The 17,559-nt window shown below is 37.5% G+C and overlaps 2 protein-coding genes across 3 annotated transcripts in view; one reads left to right on the top strand and one right to left on the bottom strand.

Annotated features, from left to right (window-relative positions):
- CMSS1 (cms1 ribosomal small subunit homolog) overlaps nucleotides 1-17,559 on the top strand; it is a 252,112-nt gene that overhangs the window by 324 nt on the left and 234,229 nt on the right. The window lies entirely within an intron of this gene.
- FILIP1L (filamin A interacting protein 1 like) overlaps nucleotides 3,845-17,559 on the bottom strand; it is an 86,475-nt gene continuing 72,760 nt past the window's right edge. Inside the window, exons 5-7 of one of the 2 annotated variants that reach the window (XM_075723907.1) lie at nucleotides 12,903-12,944; nucleotides 5,197-5,381; nucleotides 3,845-3,935 (exon numbers count right to left, since the gene is read on the bottom strand). In XM_075723907.1, the coding sequence (XP_075580022.1) occupies nucleotides 3,845-3,935; nucleotides 5,197-5,381; nucleotides 12,903-12,944 (318 nt within the window). The remainder of the gene's footprint in view (nucleotides 3,936-5,196; nucleotides 5,382-12,902; nucleotides 12,945-17,559) is intronic. The other variant, XM_075723899.1, reaches the window with a different exon arrangement.

The following is a 17,559-nucleotide window of genomic DNA, read 5'->3' as shown; positions in this document are numbered from 1 at the left end:
CAGGTGGGGTCTAACCTCTGACCCTTCAGACCCAGGGTAGTTAGAGGATGAAGCGGCAAACGAAAATACCAGTACTTAAGTAACGACAGGAACCCACTCAACAAAAACACATTTAAGCGAATTTTAAAGAGGGGCGTGGGGGGTGGAGAGGAAGAAAACCGCTTGCTTCGAGTTCAGAGCTCAGCTGTCCCCTGCATTAATTTAGCTTCTAAACTGTTTTCTTCCAAACCGAGTTTCTTTGATGAAAGGGTGTTGCATAATGTGTGTTGATTGCCGTTACCGACGTGAAGTTACTTACAGTTCTGAAAGGCCTTGGAAACAAGTGAATCCATAGTAGAGCTTTTGGAGGGAAAAATATCTGTGGTACTTGAAAAGCATCACCCATGTGCTCACTGAGGTGTCTCACGCCACCCTTGCCATGTGTTATTGTAAAAGGGCAGCAGTTAAACAGCTTTTCTCCAGCCATTGCTCTTTGGAGTGAGGTACTATGGCTGATTTGTCTCATTTCCTGATAATTATAATTATATTTTTATAATTATATATATATAATATAATTATATAATTATAATTCCTGATAATTATAATCTGGCTCTTGTACTTGGCTTTTTTCAATGTGTCTTAAAGCACTTTACAACCTGTGGTTACATCTGTAATATCGAGATTTAATGTAGAAATGTTAGATAGATCTAGGCAACTAAAATGACTGTAAGACTTTGTAGTGCCCTATTTTACTGGTGTTTTTTTAGATTGATTTTTAAATTGATTTTTTTTTAATATAATATTGATAAGAGTTGGGAGTTACTCAGAATTATGTGCCCCTCTGGAAAGGCTCCAGATCTTCTAGTGTCTGACGATGGTTGCTTATTTCCTGTGAAAAGGTACTTGGAGAATAGTTTGGGAGGGAGCAATATAAAAATTGTATGTATGTAATAAAGAGGGGTCATGAGCCCTAATAAGGCTCCTGAGCATTCCATTTTTATTTTCAGTCTCATGTAGGTTCCTTAAGCAGTTCCAGTTCCCATGGTAAATGCTCTTCATTAGTAATTTTTCATTCAGGAGTGCTAAATATCTTAAGAGCCTAACTGCACATTCTGCTAAACAGAGGTTTCATTTGGGGTGGGTGGTAAGGTGATTTTTACAGTGTTGGCAGCTTTACTTTAGAAACTGGATACAGAGCAGGACTTGGATGATAACCTTTTGACGCGATGAATAAACCATCTGACTTTGAGATGAGACCGTGAATCACAACTCTTTGAGTTATGTAAAACTCCTTGGGATTTTTTGCAATTGCATTGTTTAGGTACTAAAATAATTCAGGTGGAAAGGAACCTCTGGAGGTGTCTAATTCAGCCCTGTGCTAAAAGCACTATATGCACTTTACTCCAAGAACATTCTTTGAGTGTGTTATGAGTAATGATTACAGGTAAGTGTTGTGCAAACCATGTACTCTACTGTCCATACCCACCTTTGTAAACTTGTTGGCAGGTTCTTTATGTGGAGCCTGTTGTTGCATTAAGTTGACACAAGCCGTCAGTAAAGTAGGAAGAGCATCTGTCACCTTTATTTTGTGTAGCTATTTTTCACGTACAACAGATGTAAAATCAAAGGTTAATTTGTACTGCATCTTATGGATACTGTAAAATACTTTAAAATCGTTTGGCATGAAATAGGAAATCAGGGTTTACAATGTAAGCAGCAATGCAAGAAAATAATTGCCCATTAGCGAGCGCTTTTGACAGACTTACCGAGTTTATTTCTGTGAAACATCAAAGTTTTGTTAAAAAAAGTTCACTATCCAATTTCATTTGCTGACCTATTTTAAAAAAGCATCTCTGCCACAAGTATAGGTGCAAAGCAGAAGAATTCAAAATGTACTTTTTAAATATTGATCTTTTGCCAAGTCCTTTAAGACTAGACCTAGAATAAGTCCTAACCAATGGAATATTCTTCCTAATAACTCATCTATCAAAAGTGCCTTAGATTTTAGCAACTTGTAGTTAGAAGAGGCTACTTTTAAGATGAAGTGTATGAAATACGTTCAGACTCTTAAAGGCTGTGAAAACACAAAATATATATCCTGGTATATGGATAGATAAGTAATTCTTAATTTGCTTTTGGAAATCATTATTTTAGAATCCATATTAAAGATTAAAGGTAGTTACTGTCACTTTGAGATGTCAATGTTTACCCTGCTGCAGGTGCTTTATAGATGTAAAAAAAAAAAAAAAAAAAAAACCCTGAAGGGATTAGCCATCTATTTACCTTGTCACATGACACAAACTAAAGAATCTTACCCAATAACTTCTTCAGCAAACCTTTAACTTTGAGAGAAGATTTGTGGAGAGAGTAGTTCGAGATTATTGTCTATGTATCGGCGTTGTTTAGTGTTACACATGTCCCAAGTCGTCTAACTGGAGGGCTTGCTTCCCTGTGTTTTTCCAGTTCATGTCACAACTATGTCCAGTCTTGAATAATATTTTTATATTGCATTCAGAACTCTAAGGACGAGGACAAGGAATACTAAGGAGTTTGGTTAGGACTGGTGAAAGACACCAACTTTTTCCTCTTTTCTCCATGAACAGAAAGAGCGCTTCTCACAGCACTATAATGTCTGTATCTTGCCTGTAGCCAGCATGCCACATCTCCTAAGCAGTTTGAGGGAGAGGGATGGACTTCTATTTTTCAGAAATTCTTCCAGTTTCCTCCTTTTATGTTACCACTCCTTGTCTTTCATTCTCCATGCTTTCTTTGTCTCCCTTAATCCCTTAAGAGTGTAGTATCCCCATTTGTCAGTTTGTTTAGATCCTTAAGTAAGAGCCTATGTGGGCCATGTTCCTCATAGGTAGAAATGAATGATGTCATCCCAAGACAGGAGCCAAAGACAGGGGAAACTCTTCCATGTCAGCAGTACAATAGATGAGAAGTATAATATAGTACCATGGAGTATGATTTGACAGTATTTGTGGGATCCTTTGTGGGCTCTAAAGCAAAGGATGCTATTGTGGGAATTTATTTCTTTTGCCAGAGGTTTCCTTTCTGTAGACTGGCAATAAAGGGTGCCAAATAGCATCAATTTGTAATATGTGATTTGTAGCTAGCGAGAAGCGGACTGTTCATTGTGGCACGTTCAGTGGGAGTTTTGTTGCATGATCGGAGCTGAGATCTGTTGGCAGACCTGTGTATGGAGAGGTTTGTATCTTTTTTTTTTTTTCTTTTTGTAATTGGCTCATCCATGAGTTGCTGTCCCTTCTGGTGAAACTTGTTCTTGTACTGAAGAGATCTCTGATAAGCATGCCAAGTTGACAGCTGCTTTTTGAAATTTGTGTTTCTTTGCATTTACATACACTCATTCTGCAAGTTGCAGAACATTTAATGGTGTGCTTCTGTGTACTTTATTTGGATCTGAGCATACATGACATGGAATCTTGGAACTTTATAGTTACATGCAGATTTAGTGAATAAAATTTGAAACCTTTTCTTTTTAATATGGAAGAGTCATTCTTTAATTTTTGCATTTTAACACAAGTGTGACTTGTAGGACGCAAGCTGAAGTAATTTTTCAGTAGACTGATCTTTTTAAACTTCTGCTTTTTTTAAGTTCTAGAGAATTTCTTGTGGAGCTGTTGAGGGAGGCATAGGTTTCTGTTGTGGGTTTGCAAAAATAGTCACGCAGGAGTGCTAATGTGTTGTACTGTCTCAGTGGCTAAGTTAAATTTTTAGCTGTGAAATAAAAGGGAAAAAATCGGGTAACTGAATGCATCAAAATTTCTCCTTGCTTCAGCAAAAGGATCACGATTCTGGCTATGGCACTGTGATCACCACCAGCTTTTGCTTTATTTAGGAATTAGGATTTGGCAGTTCTTAAAGAAAGGCCTATGTGAAAGGAGTTTTCCCACAAATTATCAGTTGAGCCATTTAGACTGTTGGAATGCACTCTGTTAGGGGAAGAAGAATGAGGGAGATGTTAATACCAGGGAAATAAATTAATTTTTATATTCTAAACCAGTAACTCATGTTAGTTGGTATTACAGGATTTCTGTGGGGGGTTCCTTGCAGTAACAGCGTCTTGTTAGTTTTAACTTTCTGAAGTGGAACAATGAGAAACTTTCTTATTAGAGCAACAATTGCTATTTTTCAGAAAACTGAAAACCAATGAACCTGGAGTTCTTCTAATGTTTGTTTGGGGGTTTTTTTGTGCGTTGGCTGAAAGGAAACTTTGAGTGAATTTTAAGTATTTTAAAGATGTTATGCTTTGAGAAAAGCAAAAAGGCAAATTCTTTCATGGATGAACTAGAACTACTTGTAGAAAGAGTTAGTTTGGTTAAAAGAAAACTTCACTAAGAGTTATGAATGCAGTTACCCATTTTACTTGTATGTGAGCAGGTGAAGGGCAAAATTGTGGAGCAATGCAAGAACAAAATTGTACTTCTGTGTAAGTCACAACTTACTGTTAAGCTTGACAGAAATTTTGATCAGTTTCAAAATACCGTTTAAGTGAACTGAAATCTAAATACTGCAGTCCAAATAAAATGGTGAAAGTTTATACAGCTAATACAAACAATATCCATCTCTATTCTTGCATCTCTTTTCCTAAGATAACATCCGCACAAATGCGAGTGGGAATGATCACACTAGTTAACTCATTGAGGAGAGAATTGTTCATCTTCAAATCATGCTTTTAAAGTGATGCTTGGCACAAGAAGGAGCTCTGCATTTCTTTAAGTTCTATGTGCTATAAAAGAGCAGATTTCTCCATACCTATGTTCATTCTGTCTTTACTACTGAACATAAGATATCCATACTGAAACACTTCTTGACTAGACCAACTTTGAAAACAAAACAGCACCTCCTTCAACCCCTCTTCATTTGATTGATGGTATGTTTCTCTAAATCTACTGAGACAACATTAGTATTGTTATTTGTGAACATGTCAAAACTGAATCTCTTGTGCTTTTGTACTGAGGGCCAAATTGTGGAATTACACCAGAAAAATGGGAGCAGAGCTTGGTCCCTGCAGACATGCAGTTACCTTTGGCTCCTAAGAATTTGGCTGTCTCTTGATGTCATGTGATTGGTGACCATTGACGTGCTGACCATGTGGGTGGCTTCAGACTTTTCCCCAATGGAAACGATTACTGTTGAGATTCAGATTGCTTAAATCCACTTTAATGTCATAGATCATAGAAAATTATTTACCTTCTTCCTCCGCTTTGAAGGCAGGTTTTAGATACAGTCCTTATAATGCGTAGCTTTCCAGAACTGCTGTCTTGGAGTGGTTTGTTGAGATGTCCGGCAGAAATTTTGACAGGTACTTTGGTTGTGCTCGTAGGCTTTGGTTTGGGGATCCGAGTTGGAATTGAACGACGGAATGCATCTGTGATCTTGAAATAAACCGAGAAAATAAGTCATGCATTAGGGAGGAGAGATGGATTGTATATTTAGCTCATCAGTGTCGTCTTTTTCACTTTGTAAGACTAAACGCATTGCTCTTAGAACTGTCTGTCCGAACTTCCTTTCTCTCCTTGGTAATGAGAGTGTAGCTTTGTATTTAACTTATCTGCTTGATTGGTGAATATCAAAGAAATCTAAATGGATTGAAATCCAGAGTATAAATAAGAGGGGGTTCCTGTCAGCCCTCTGACTAGGGCAGCAGCCCAAGGGGCTGAGTGAGGCAATACAAAGGCTGTGAACTGTGTGTCTTCTCTGAGTGAATAATCATAAACCTTCCACATGCAGAAGCAAGTCTTGCTTCAGACCTGAGTAGTAGGCAGTGTCTAGCTCATACTTTACCATAAGAGATCATTCTTCGAAAGTGAGCACAGTGTACACAAAATGGATGTATTTGTAGGAGAGAACTCTCCCTCCAGAATCCATCGTAGTCATATTTAATTGCAAAGAAGTAACTAGACAAACATAAAAAGTTAACATGACCACTGAAAAGGGGTGAAGACCTGTAAAGGCAGGGAGATTATTTGAAAAGTACCGTATCTGAAAGTAGGGTTAAACATGCATTACCCATCAGAAAGGCTTTTTACATTGCAAGCCTTTATATATACCTTTTATAGTTGAGCAACAGAGTAAAAGTAGTTCACTGAGTTTTTTTTAAAAAACATAAAATGGCAATGGCGTTCAAATGAGGACCATAGAAACTCTGGTGAATTAAGTATGAATAAGAATGAGCTAGATTAAAACAAGTTTTGAGAAACAGCTTCCTGGTGGCCATAAAAGCTTGCCTGGAATAACTATTTATTTAAAAAAAAAAAAAAAATCAGAATTCAAAAGCCTGCCATTTGGCTGTAGGTAATTGTGTATGACAGGACTTCTCAAAAGGATAAAGCTGAGCCAACATCAGACCATTACATGTGCTCAGTATGGAGGAATTTGGGGAAAGTTTGCACATCAGACGTACTTAATGGATGATGAGTAAGGAAAAAAAAAAGCAACCTGGGCTACATGAAGTTTGAGAAAGAAGATATAGATAGAACAGTAATGATCTCCCAGAACAATGTGGTATTTTTCCAAGAGTTCTGAAGGAGATGATTTTTAAAATTGCTGAATCCTTATTAGTGATGTGCAGTCTGCCATTGAAATTGCTGGTGATGCTGGAGGGATGTGATGCCACTTTTAGAGTAAAGCTTCACAGAAGATTCGTAAGTATAACTGCTGAACTGATCAAACTGTAGAAATGACAATAAGAAATAGCATGTTCACCCACATGGTTACTAACTTTGCCGTGGGAAATCATCCACACTTCTGGTCGAGGATAATATTCAAGTATGTGTTAGCCAGCTATTGTTATATAGGTATATGGTATCAGATTGTCTAATAATGAAGTAGGCAGTGTCTGTGAATGTTCCCAGGCACTGGAACTGTTAAATTGTCAGTAGTATCGAATTGTTTGAATGGTCTGTGACCTGGATCTAATTCTGGAACAATTCTGAGGCGTAGCCCAGAGGACGGTTATTTTGAGTAGGTAGTTTGTATCTGGCTAGGCTGTTTTGGAGGCTCAGGAAGTTTCTTGTAGCTTGGGTTGACTTGTGTCCTAGTGTCTGAAGGACAGATGTAGGTGCCTTTAGCTTACTGTTATAGATGTGACCATGTTATATTATGATTTTTCATTTTCACATGATGGTGGTCTCTAACAAAAGAATTGAGAGACCAAAGTTTCTGTGGAAAAAGAAGGAAAATTCTCATGGTTAAAAGGTGGCAAGTGGATAAGGAAGCAGAGCACATAGCTGTTTTTCATAGTATTGTGGAGATACCGTCTGAGCATCACAGACACCTGTGATATTCAACAAATTCATAAACTGCGTGGGAAGAGAGTTAGTACTGAAATGATGACATTTGCATATGGTATAAAAGAGGAGGGTATTAGAAGCAAGAGCTGACAGTAATTCATCGTATTGGGTAACAAGGTGATAAAAATATGTGTCAGTTCAGTGTTAACAAATGAAAAATAATATATGTAGGGAAAACTAGTTTGCATACAGTAGTAAATATGATGTCTATTGTCACTCAGAACACAGATCATGGTGTCACTGTAAATGGTCCTCATTGCTCAGCAATTGGCAATTGTCAAACAGGTAACAGGCAGGTTAGGAATTACTAGGAAAAGAATAGAAGAAAACAAAACCCATCTGTTTTTTTAGTGTGTAAATCCAAACCATGCCTCCATTGTGGATGTTTTAGAGTTTTTTCCAAACAGCTCAGAAAAGGGTATGGCAACATGCAGAAAAAGGTGGCAAAGATGATCAGGTATGGAATGGCTTCTGCATGCAGATTAACAACATACACTAAACCTTTTCAAGTTTGGAAAATAGACTGTGGAGAGAAAAAGAACAACAGGAGGAATCTAGCATTATGGTGAATAGGGGAATTCTCTCTAATAACATGCTTGAGAGGGCATCTACTGAAGGTGGGTTAAAGATAAGTAAAAAGTATTTTCCCTTGTCAATAAGCTATGAAACTCATTGGGACAGGCAGTTTTTGAGATGATGATATAAATTGGTTTGGAGAGAGTTTAGACTGATTCATGGCATCTGTCAAGGACTGCTAAACACAAAGATGTGATGCACATTTCAGCTGTGGATAGCCGTAATTATTATTCTGTTTGCCTGGTACTTAACATTTTTTTCATAACCATTTACCAGTGGTCACTACCAGAGATGAGATACATAGATCCTGGGTCTGAATGTGTGTAACTCATTTCATGTTTTTATTTTCAAAATAAGAAAGCTTCAATCTGTAGCTTTTTTTTTAAAAAAAACAAACAAAAAAACATTGAGAAAGGAAAGAGTCTGGCTTTGAAAGCGAGAAGGAAAAAGGAGATGCATTTTTCTTTGCTCTGTGTTCCTTGAAGATTTTACCTCCAGGTGGCAGCAAAGTTTTTCTTTTGTACTACATCCCAGTATTTTTCACTGAAACTGGACTGAAACTTGTCATTAGAAGCTGAATTAAAAAAAAAACATCCATTTTCCTGGTAGTCTTGAATTTTAGCACTCATATTGTTAGTATGTAAGGGTTAAAAAACCCACCAAACCAAAAAAAAACAAACTAAAAAGCATTTTGCTTCAATTACCAAAGGCACTGTGTTAAAAAAAGAAGGGGTTGATGTTGGAGGGGATAATTGTGTTACTGCTATATGGCTTTCCTTGAGTACTGAATTGGAACAGTTTGCCTTCTGACTATGTGGTATGGCCTGGTAGATGAGGCACAGTATTGAGAACAAAACGTTTGGGTGGGCTGTTCCTAGTAGTGCCACTATCTGATGTAATTTTAGAGATGTAAAACATTCATCCATTTCCTAACTATAAAAAGAATTAGATTAGCCATCATTTGCTAAGCATATTGAGATGAATAGATAAAAATATTTATGTGAAGTCTTGCATGCTAAAGTGCGCTTGTATCTCTAAGAAAGAGTTGTGTTGGGTTTTTTGGTTTTTTTTTTTTTTTTTTTTTTTTTGACAAGTGTTCCAGTTCAGAGATTCCATAGAGTACGAAGTGGTTGGAGGATTCTGTCTGTAGTTGGTTGAACAGCAGTGTTAGTACTTCAAGAAGGTATTTATAGGCCCAGATTTTTACAGGTTTTGTGCATCTAACTGGTATTTAGGCTCTGAGGTCTTATTAAATGAGTGGGAAGTTAGGGGTGAAAATAACCCTGTGCTCTGGCCTATAGCTTGCACCAGCTTGCAGCTCATAAAACCACCATTTACAATATGGCTTTCTGAGCCATCAGATTTCATTTCAGGCACACATTTTTTGTTGATTCTAAATGCTGTTCTATTTTGCAGTTCTGAATAATAGTATTGAATACATATAAATTATTATCAGTTAATGCTGAGAGTTGCATTATAACTAATGACTTTGTCAAGGTTTGGTCCACTTAACAGTGTTCGTATTGCTCTCCTTCGTGTGTGTTAAGTTTGCATATAGCCACAGTAACTGAATTGATGAAACTCCTGACGTAGGCTCAAACTTGAAGATAACAGCTGTTTTATAGGGCTTTTTTCCTATGCAAAAAAAACTATACCAGTGTTAAGTTTCTGTGCCAGGACAAATAAACTTGCACTTCAATGATTGTACCAATCTAACTGTATAGCTGTAACTTCTGTTGTAGGCAGGGATTTAACAACCTGTCCATCTGGTTCCCTTCTTCCTCATTCAACACTTAAAAATTGGTTTCTTTTTCATCATTCCCATATAAATTCTAGAGAGGAAAGGCTGAGTAACTTAAATTTAAGGAAACCACTTGTTGACACTTAACTTTTTGAGTTTAATTACATGTGTAGCTAGATCCAGGGCTAAACTTTGTTTATTTTTTAAAACTTGGTACTGACAAAATATGCATCTTGGATATGAGTTGTAAAAAGAATATCTTGGGTCAGTTGGCTACATCAATGCTTAAGCTGCTCTAAGATGTACCTGTAAAGAGGGAATGGTATTATGTGGGAATTATCTGGAAAGCACTTGGAAGTAACTGTGTATCAAGTTCCGCATTGGTTTAGTTGCATGTATACTGAAAATTCTTGTGCAGTCCTCTTAGTTCCTTCCCAATACTTAGTGTAGAGGCATGTAAGCAGATACATTGGCTATGGCATGCTTGTGTGTTGGGATGTCCATTTTGGTTTTTGGGCAGACCTGAATGACTAAAAAAACCAACCCTGTATGTAGATTTTGGTGGGCTTTTTCAATTTGATTTCTAATTCTTATCTATATATGGGAAGTCTCTGTGCACACCAAGAATCTCTTCAATATGCACCCTTTCTACCAATTCATTTTCTCCTTCAAGATGAATGGTTTTCAGTCTCCCACATCCTTTTTTTGGCATTCACTTGTATTCTGAATTTGCTGGCTCCGTGTTCATCATTGCTGTTTAGTTATGGCTCCTTGAGTTCCCATCTGTAGGCCATTTTTTATATTTGCTATCTTTCCAAGTGATAGAAGAGGAAATAAGATACGTTTATCCTTCAGAAACCAAGCTGAGCTGCCTTTCATGTTCGCAAGAGCCCTAGTGAGTTCTCATCAGTGCTCTCAAAACACCCCTAGAAATGAAATGTTACCTATAAGCTACCTGAGTAGTTGTGTGTTTTTCCTCTACTTAATGCGTCTAAACACAGCTAAGTAAATAATGGCAAATAATTACTGCAATAACAAAGACAACAAACCCCAAAGACATTAAATTAGCCACATTTTTGAAATAAGAAGATTATGTGGTATGTCTGTCTGTAAATATAACAGCATCATATTAGCTTAAGGTGTTGGACTTGGGAAATACCGCAGTTTTTGTCAGTAGTGCTTATGGTTGTAGAAATAAGCAGTTAAAGCTCATTTTCAAGGCAAGCAATGACCTAAGAATCAAGAAAGCTGCAGTTTCATGAGGATCTTCTAACTTCCTCAGTTTTAAATTAACTTCTGAAGTAGATGTCATTCACCTGTAATAGGAATTGGCAGGAGAAAGGGTGAGTGAGAACGCATATGCAGTGTTTGTTATTTCATAGTGAATGACAGCAAGTACTTAAGGGGTGGGGACAAACGCTCCATGGGTGACAATTGTGGAATTTTCACACGTGACTGTGAGAATGGCCCTTCTTAATTTCAGGAAGTCACCTGTGGAAGCGTGCTGTGAAATAGCAGGATATATATTCCATACAAACTTCGTTTTTTTTCCCATGGGCACAGAGGTGGCTTATCTGTTATTTATATGGGCCATTGGGTATTTTACCACAATGCAATGAGTGCTTTCTGGGGAGTGGGGTAAGGCAAGTGTGTGTGGGGGCAGGGGGTCAAGTAGAGAAAAAAATAGGTCTGTTTCTGTGCTGTTCAAGTAGTTCTCCTGCCTTTGATCCTGAATTTTTTTTTTTCCCCCCCTCTGGAAGTATGATGTATGCTTCACTTCCTTTTTGAACTGTATTAATTTAAATAGGCGGGAGCGTGTAGTACTTCTGCTGTAAGTTTTCTTATTTACCTTTCTACAGTCATTGTAGAACTTGATCTAGAAGAAATAACTTTAGATAAGGTTCTTTCTCACTGCTTAAATTTTTAGTTTAAGAAATTTGAGCAACAGAGAGTATCATCTTCAATTTTAGTGGAAGTGGCCAGGGGGTGGTGCTGAAAGTCCTTTATACAGAAGTCCATGTATCTGTACATGCACAAGCATGCCTCTTGCCAGACTAAATTTGTTCCTGGAAGATTGAATGCAGTCAGATCGTAAGCCAGGTCTGCAAGTGAGAATGAGTTAAGATTAAGCGATAAACCTGAATATTCCCTTCGGTCTCCAAACAAGACAGCTTTGGCTGAAATTTCCGGTTAGGCCTCCTCAACTGCACAGGGCATTTGGATATTTCCTGTTCTTTCACTAGGTCCTGTCATCTGTCTTCTAGGAATCCAGAGGGAAAATTCTCAGTTGCTCTGCATTTCCTCTTTGCAACCCACTTGTGTGCATGGCTATACTGAGCTGTATAAGCAGGAGCAGCATAAATAATCCTTATACTTGCTAATGTTGGTAAGACCTTAGCCAGAGTGTTGTCTGGCTTGGGGCGCTGCATTGTCACACCGTTATAAATGGCTTTGCAGAGGGAAAATGGTTAGTAATCTGTACAGTTGTAGTACTTGAGCTGTTAAGTGGGAAAGCATTTGGGTTTGTTTAGTATGTTGTAGAGAAAACGAAACTGAGGAAAGACATGATAGTTGTCTTCTAATATGTGAAAGTATGTTGCAGAGAAAATAGTTTTTGAAGTCCAGTGGAGGGGTAGGAAAGCAAATACTGGATTACAATTTCAGCAAAGGAAATTTAGTTTAGAAACTAGCAAGACTCTTAATGGCAAGGATATTTCAGCCCTGTTACAGATTCCTGAGGTAACTGTGAAGTTGTCATTGCAGAAGTTTTTTAGAACAGGATGAACCAGGCATTTATTTGGGAGGGTTTAAGTCAAGGTGGAGTAAGAGAATAGGCTGGAAAATGTCCTGAGGTCCCTTCTAAGCTCTATTTTCTTTAATTTCTACTCTTATGCTGATATTTGGCCTATTACAGCATTCTTGGTTTCAATGATATGACCTATTTGACAGAAAAATCTGTATTAATATTAGAAGTAATTTCCATGTATGTGACATGATTTGCACTCGTGTACCCAAACGTGTCACTGTGGTCTTATTTCCTGAACACCAAGTTTAAATCTACTTTCTGATGGTGGGGAAAAACAGCATGGTTGGACAGAGTTGGAGGCGAAAGTTGTATTCCTAATTACTAAAATTCTGTTACGTGCCTTGCTTTTCTTGGGACATGTCTTCACTGGAAAATGGGATGATCTTTTAAACATCTTATAGTTTAAAGACTGATTTTTAATAGATAATTGACAAGATGCAGGGAAAGGTTGTGGGTCAGCTCGCCTAGGACAAGGATTTACCTGGGACTGGTTGATCAACATCGCCAGACAGCTGGCTGTTTTCTGAAATGAACAGTTGCTTGTTGTTAGTTCTCTTCCCTTTTCTCCTGGAAACAAGGAGGGATCTCAGGCACCTTTTAGGGCACCTAGGGTCCCTAAGAAGAGTAGTGGTATGGCCTTTTTAAAGAATGCTAAACACACTGCAATATTAATTCTGTCCAGGAGAGGGTAGTGCCGGCACTTAAATGTTTCTGCTGTTGCTTAACTGTTCATGTTTTTATATAATACATTATTTTACAAATCTGTGTGAGATCATCAATTCACTTGGTTTAAAGCTGCACTGCCATTTGTTGAGTAAGATTCTTGGCAGCGGGTTTTATTCTGTACAGATTGTGGGCAGGTAGGGATATATGCGTTTGGGTATTTCTAAGTATGCATTTTTTAAAGATGTGTGGAACTGCACTCATACCTACATACACCTTTTAACATGAAAACCTCTTCAGTATCAGTATTGTCTGTTCAAAAGCTTTGAATATATTTTTCCCATATTAGTTAATATATATGTTGAAGAAGCATACAGCGGTAACCAGGTTGGGCCCAAATGTGTTCTGCATGGCGAAGGAAAAAGAACCCTTTGCTTTTACCATCATGGCTTTTTTCCTGTCTGGGAGCAGGCTGTTTTCCTCTGTGAAGGCCACATTTAAAGGTGTGTTAATCAGAGCCCTATTTTAAATATATATATGCATTTAAAAAAAAAGTTTTTTATAGATATAACAATTATATTTAAAAAAAACCCTCTACCTTTTGTCCAGCCAAGATTGGTGTTTCTGCAGGATAAAATGTGACCTATAATGGCTTGAGTATGAGACAATCTGGGATAAAAAACTAGATTCTAATCATGATTGAAGCTGCCTTGCTGTGATTTTACACAAGTCAATTAACTTGTCTCCTAAAAGAGGAGTGATTTCTTCTTACTACCCCAGAAGGATGTTAATGGGACTGATGGATGTTTGTTGTATATTTGGAGTGCTTTGTGATGTATTTTCACACTAGATTGTATCTCTTCAGACAATAGTGGTAGCATCGAAGGTGATGGGATCAGGGCTTTGGCAGTGATTCCAGTATAAAATGCTCATCCTTTTTACTTGCCCCTTCAGTTATGCTGATGTAGCTGTTTTGTGGAGCTGTGCTGTGAAAAGGATCTTGCCTTTTTTTAATAAAGATTTGTGGAGTGTGGTGGGGTTTTTGTTTTTTGTGATTTTTGGTTGGTTGGTTTTTGTTTGTGGGTTGGTTTTTTTTTTTTTTTGGTTGGGTTTTTTTTTTTTTTAAATCCCGGCTAGTTTCTTGACCCTGGTTCACAGTGTTGCATTCCTGAACAGTGGTGACAACATAACTGAAAGGGCAGTATTTTGTGATATGGGATGTTGGTAGGGGTGAGAGTGGGGAGGGAGCTTCTTTTGTCCATCCCTATATGAAGAACCTGTGATGTCAGGCCACTGCTTGGCAAGTGGAGAGTCATTGATTAAAACAGGTCTTTCCTCTTGTACTCAAAATCTGTTTCCCAAGAGTACTTTGCTTAGTGGTCATGTTCAGTTGGCAGCTCTGATATTTGAGGCTTTCTGGGTGCCCACAGAATGGTGGGTCATTCGGTGATGTATAAGCAGAGAGCATTCAGCTACAACCTGGGGCCACTGATGGCAGGTTTGTGAAAACACTTCATGTTTCTTAAATTTTTAAGGTGGTGTTTTGGTGGTTGGTTTTTTGGGGTGTTTTTGGTTTTTTTTTTTTTTTTTTGAGCAATTTCCTACTTACAGTGTTTGGTTTTAATTTTAAAATGTCTTTATACACCCACTTGTGCTGTACTTGAACCATAAGATCTTTTTCTCTTCTGTTTCTTGGTAACATAATGTTTTGGTAGTCTTTGCTTAAGCCTGGAGATTAGGCAGTTGTCAGTTTTTGTTTTGCCTGTCTCAGTATCTGTTTCCTAGGGACAAAGTCATCCTGCAGATGGTTACTCCATTTGCATCACCTAACTCTGTAGCATCCATTCAATCTTAATCAGAAAGTGGTGCTGTACAACTCTGTTTCTGATTATTTTTCCCCAGTGTGGGGAGCATGCCTTCTTAAGCCTTGCGTGAGATGTTTACATACAGATCTTTTTTTCTTATTACAGCCTGACATTCTGTCCCCAGACACCTTATTATGTACTGTGCTTTGGATCACGAAGATTAGCTGGCTGCTCCTGTAATTTTTGTCAGTTCTATTTCTTAATTAGCTACTTGAGGGAGGTTTTTAAATAATTTGAAATACTACCTCTCAGTTAATGGATGGGCATTTTGCTCTCAGAATACCATTATTGCTTCTTACTCTCTTTTTTCTTTTCCTCCTTTTCCCTCCCTCCCCTCATCCATCCTCCCTGCAAGGACAAAAATTACAAATATTTATTCTGAAATATTTAATTGTATAAAAAGGATGACTTAAAAATGCTGAGCACTGAACTGTTTGTGCTGCCCTTGCTTGTGTTCCTTTGCTCACTCACTGAAATAAAAGTGGAAAGATGAAGGAAAGTGGGCTGATAACTTCTGCCATTTTTTATCAGTTGATTCTCCGTTTCTTTTCCTGGGAACTTAACATCCAGGGGAAAGGGTAGATTTTTAGACTTCAAAGGAGATGCTTGCTAAGAGTTCTGGAAAAGAGAAGGATTGATGCTATGATCTGCTGAGGACTGCTTTTACGCTCTCTTTCACGGTTTAATCCCTCTGATACACACTACTTACTTTGTGTCCATATTTCCCTTTAACATTTAATTGGATCGTTACGTGCCTGTCATTTTTAGGCTTTTGGACAAATGCTGAAAACAAGTGTCTCAGCCTCCAAATTAAGAGCAATACTTACCATTTATGGAATGCTTGAAATTCCTAGAAAAGTTGTCTTACTTCATTGAATTTTAATATGATTATGCTTGATGTTTTTGGTCAGAGTGTTTGAATCAATTTGCAGACAACTCATTTAATTTTCTCCTTGCTCTGCTGTTTTCTCTTTGTCTGCCAAGGAAGTAGGTGAATATTCCCACTCAGCAAAATGGAAATAATCTCGAATATGGAGCGTTGATCTGAACAACTTGAGGTTAATTTGTAAATAGGTAACTTGCTGCTTATTGTTAAGCTATGCTTTCTATTCGTTATTTTATGATAAAATTACAGCTAACTTATTTCTGTTCAAACAATTAGGTAAGTTTCAGCTCTCAACAAATACATCCAGGTGTTTATTTTCTCTGCTGTGTGCTTTGAACTAGATCTTGGGAATTTGGACAGGATGAACAGGTTTTATTCTGCAAACCTTATTTTTAGTCAAAATAGTTATTTGATTTTTCATCTGTTGAAATGAATGACAAAAATTCCACTGTCAAATCAGTTAAGATCTACGCATAGATTGTTTCATTAGCAGGGGAATATAAGCATCCCTTAATCAAGGTGGGTTTTTAGGAAACATAGCAACTTCACTTAAGGCAATGGTGATGCTTCTTATTTAGGAGTTAATGCTCACGAGTGGCTGCTTCCTTTGTCTTTTGTTAATTGGACAGTTAGTGGTAAACCATTACCAGTGTAAGGATTAAGACAGGAACAGAAGTACTGTCCTGTTTAATAATTAAACTTACGTGGTATAAACTCTCACCTAGGTTTTGCATTCATAATAGCTTGGGAATTGTCCAAAGGACTAAGCATGCTTATTGCTGTGTCCTGATTTGTGCTTTTCTTTTACAAGATGTTGTAACAGATGGCCAGGTGGTTAATGATCAGTGCTTTTCTGTGTATTTTGGAGCACAGGTATGAAATGAAATGGTTTTTTTTGCTACAAGATTTTTAAGTCCAACTGAAGAAAATATTAGTGCTTCTGGAGGACAACTGTTAATCCTTTAATTTTTGGAGACTCCAGTGTCTGTTAGTACACTGGCAAGCATGTACTTCAGACACAGTTATTCAGTACCATGTTTGTAATGTGTCCCTGCAGAGATCTTGGGTATGGATCAGTAGGATATGCAGTAAAAGCACAGAGAATGTGTTTTGAATGGACTGCTTTTTAATTTTGAATGAGCACTGTGGTAAAGAATGTGTAACCGGACTGTAGTTAAATAACTTGTTCATATAATTAGCACACTAAAATTATTGTAATCTTGACTTGCCTGAGTGCTGGCTGCTGTCTTAATCAGTAACTTTTGCTGAAGCTGGTGGGAGCTAAAGTTTGCTGTGCAGGATAAGACTGTGTACTTGTTCTGACCCAGATCTTAGTCAGATCTCACTTTTGCTGTCAGTGGAGATAAACTGAGACAAAACAAGTAGGAAGGACTTCTTATGAAGACAGTAACTTCAGGAGATGTTGTATCAGCATGACATTAAGCTAGACTTGTGCAAGTCCACACTTTGTCTTTTTAAAATTGCCACTGCTCAACTGTAATACATTTGTTACATCCATTTCTATCACTTATCTTATAAGTTAAAATTTTTTCTTCCCATTGTTAATTTTACTGAGAAAAGAGTGTATGGGTGATGGGCTTTGCTTTTCTATAGAAACTGTTTCTTCTAAAATCAGTTATCACCTACAGTTGTAATAATTTAGATTCCTGTCCACAAAAGGACTTAAAAACTATAAAAGTCCCCTTGTTATGTGAAAGCCTGTG

Source organism: Pelecanus crispus, chromosome 1 (genome assembly GCF_030463565.1).
Source record: "Pelecanus crispus isolate bPelCri1 chromosome 1, bPelCri1.pri, whole genome shotgun sequence".
Lineage (NCBI taxonomy): Eukaryota > Metazoa > Chordata > Aves > Pelecaniformes > Pelecanidae > Pelecanus > Pelecanus crispus.
This window is presented reverse-complemented; position numbering and strand designations above follow the sequence as displayed.